Source organism: Trichechus manatus, unplaced genomic scaffold, assembly GCF_000243295.1.
Source record: "Trichechus manatus latirostris isolate Lorelei unplaced genomic scaffold, TriManLat1.0 scaffold00024, whole genome shotgun sequence".
In the NCBI taxonomy this organism is placed as follows: Eukaryota; Metazoa; Chordata; class Mammalia; order Sirenia; family Trichechidae; genus Trichechus; species Trichechus manatus.
Genome location: NW_004443960.1, coordinates 2,075,319 through 2,076,710, shown reverse-complemented (window position 1 = coordinate 2,076,710; position 1,392 = coordinate 2,075,319). Strand labels below are relative to the sequence as shown.

The window sequence follows — 1,392 nt, the reverse complement described above, 5'->3', positions numbered from 1 at the left end:
TGAGGAGGGCCCGTGTGAGTCCACGTGAGTCTGCGGTGGGCCTGTGTGAGTCCACGTGAGTCTGAGGAGGGCCCGTGTGAGTCCACGTGAGTCTGTGGTGGGCCCGTGAGTCCACGTGAGTCTGAGGAGGGCCCGTGTGAGTCCACGTGAGTCTGCGGTGGGCCTGTGTGAGTCCACGTGAGTCTGCGGTGGGCCTGTGTGAGTCCATGTGAGTCTGAGGAGGGCCTGTGAGAGTCCATGTGAGTCTGAGGAGGGCCTGTGTGAGTCCATGTGAGTCTGAGGAGGGCCTGGCCACCCTGCCCCTACTGGGGGTGGTGCTGAGGAGCACCAGTAGTGCGCACCAAGGACCCATGCTTGCTGGCAGCATCCTCTGTTGACTCCCAGCCCCTGCTACACGCACCAGGGCCCAGGTTCAGGTAGTGTGAGCCCAGTCACCCAGGCCTTGGCTCAGATGTCTCTGTAGAAGGTAGCTGGGGCCCTGTGTGGAGGGAGGTACTGAGTGCACGGGGGCAGAAGAGACCCCTGGGGGCCTTCCTAAAGCCTGGGCCTAGGACCGGTCATGTGGGGGGGGGGGTTCAGTGACCCCGATGAGCCCTGACAGGAGCAGGTGGGCTCAGGGAGGCAGGGATGAGCCAGCTGAGGCCCTGCATGGAAATGCTGCCCACGACCCTGCCTGGGCACATGGAGGTCTCCGTGAGCTCCCTCTCCCCTGCCCCCCCGGAGTGGCAGCTTAGTCACCATCAGTGTGGGCTCCATCACTGGTCTGGGTTCTGGATGTCGGGGTCTTGGAAGCCCCACACCTCGATGGCAGCGATGAGGAAGTTCTCAGAGCAGAGGGCCTGGTTGTTGAAAGTGTCACAGTGCCCCGTCCGACCCCGGTTCAGGTCCCCGTCGATGAAGAGCGCCTGGCCACCCCCACCACCTGCAGGCAATCCATTAGGTCAGTGTAGCTCCTGCACCTGACAGCCAGGGGCCTGCACCTGTCCCCAGGGCCGTCCTCCACCTCAGCACTGGCCGGGGGCATTCTCTCCCTCAGCACTGTCCCCCGGGGCATTCTCCCTATCAGCACTGTCCCTGGGGCCTTCTCACCTGAGCACTGCCCCCTGGGCCATCTCCCCCTCAGCACTGGCCCGGGGCCTTCTCCCCTCAGTACTGTCCCTGGGGCATTCTCCTCCTCAGCACTGTTCCCAAGGCCTTCTCCCCTCAGCACTGCCCCCTGGGCCATCTCCCCCTCAGCACTGTCCCCGGGGCCTTCTCCCCTCAGCACCGGCCCCCTGGGCCTTCTCCCCTCAGCACCGTCCTCCGGGGCCTTCTCCCCTCAGCACTGTCCCCTGGGCCATCTCCCCTCAGCACTGTCCCCGGGGCCTTCTCCCCTCAGCACTGTCCCCTGGG

General features: G+C 65.2%; 1 protein-coding gene across 1 annotated transcript in view; it reads right to left on the bottom strand.

Annotated features, from left to right (window-relative positions):
- Window positions 1-755: 755 nt before the first annotated feature.
- TBC1D24 (TBC1 domain family member 24) overlaps window positions 756-1,392 on the bottom strand; it is a 7,053-nt gene continuing 6,416 nt past the window's right edge. The window contains exon 6 of the mRNA XM_023728350.1: window positions 756-922. Within this exon, the coding sequence (XP_023584118.1) occupies window positions 756-922 (167 nt within the window). The remainder of the gene's footprint in view (window positions 923-1,392) is intronic.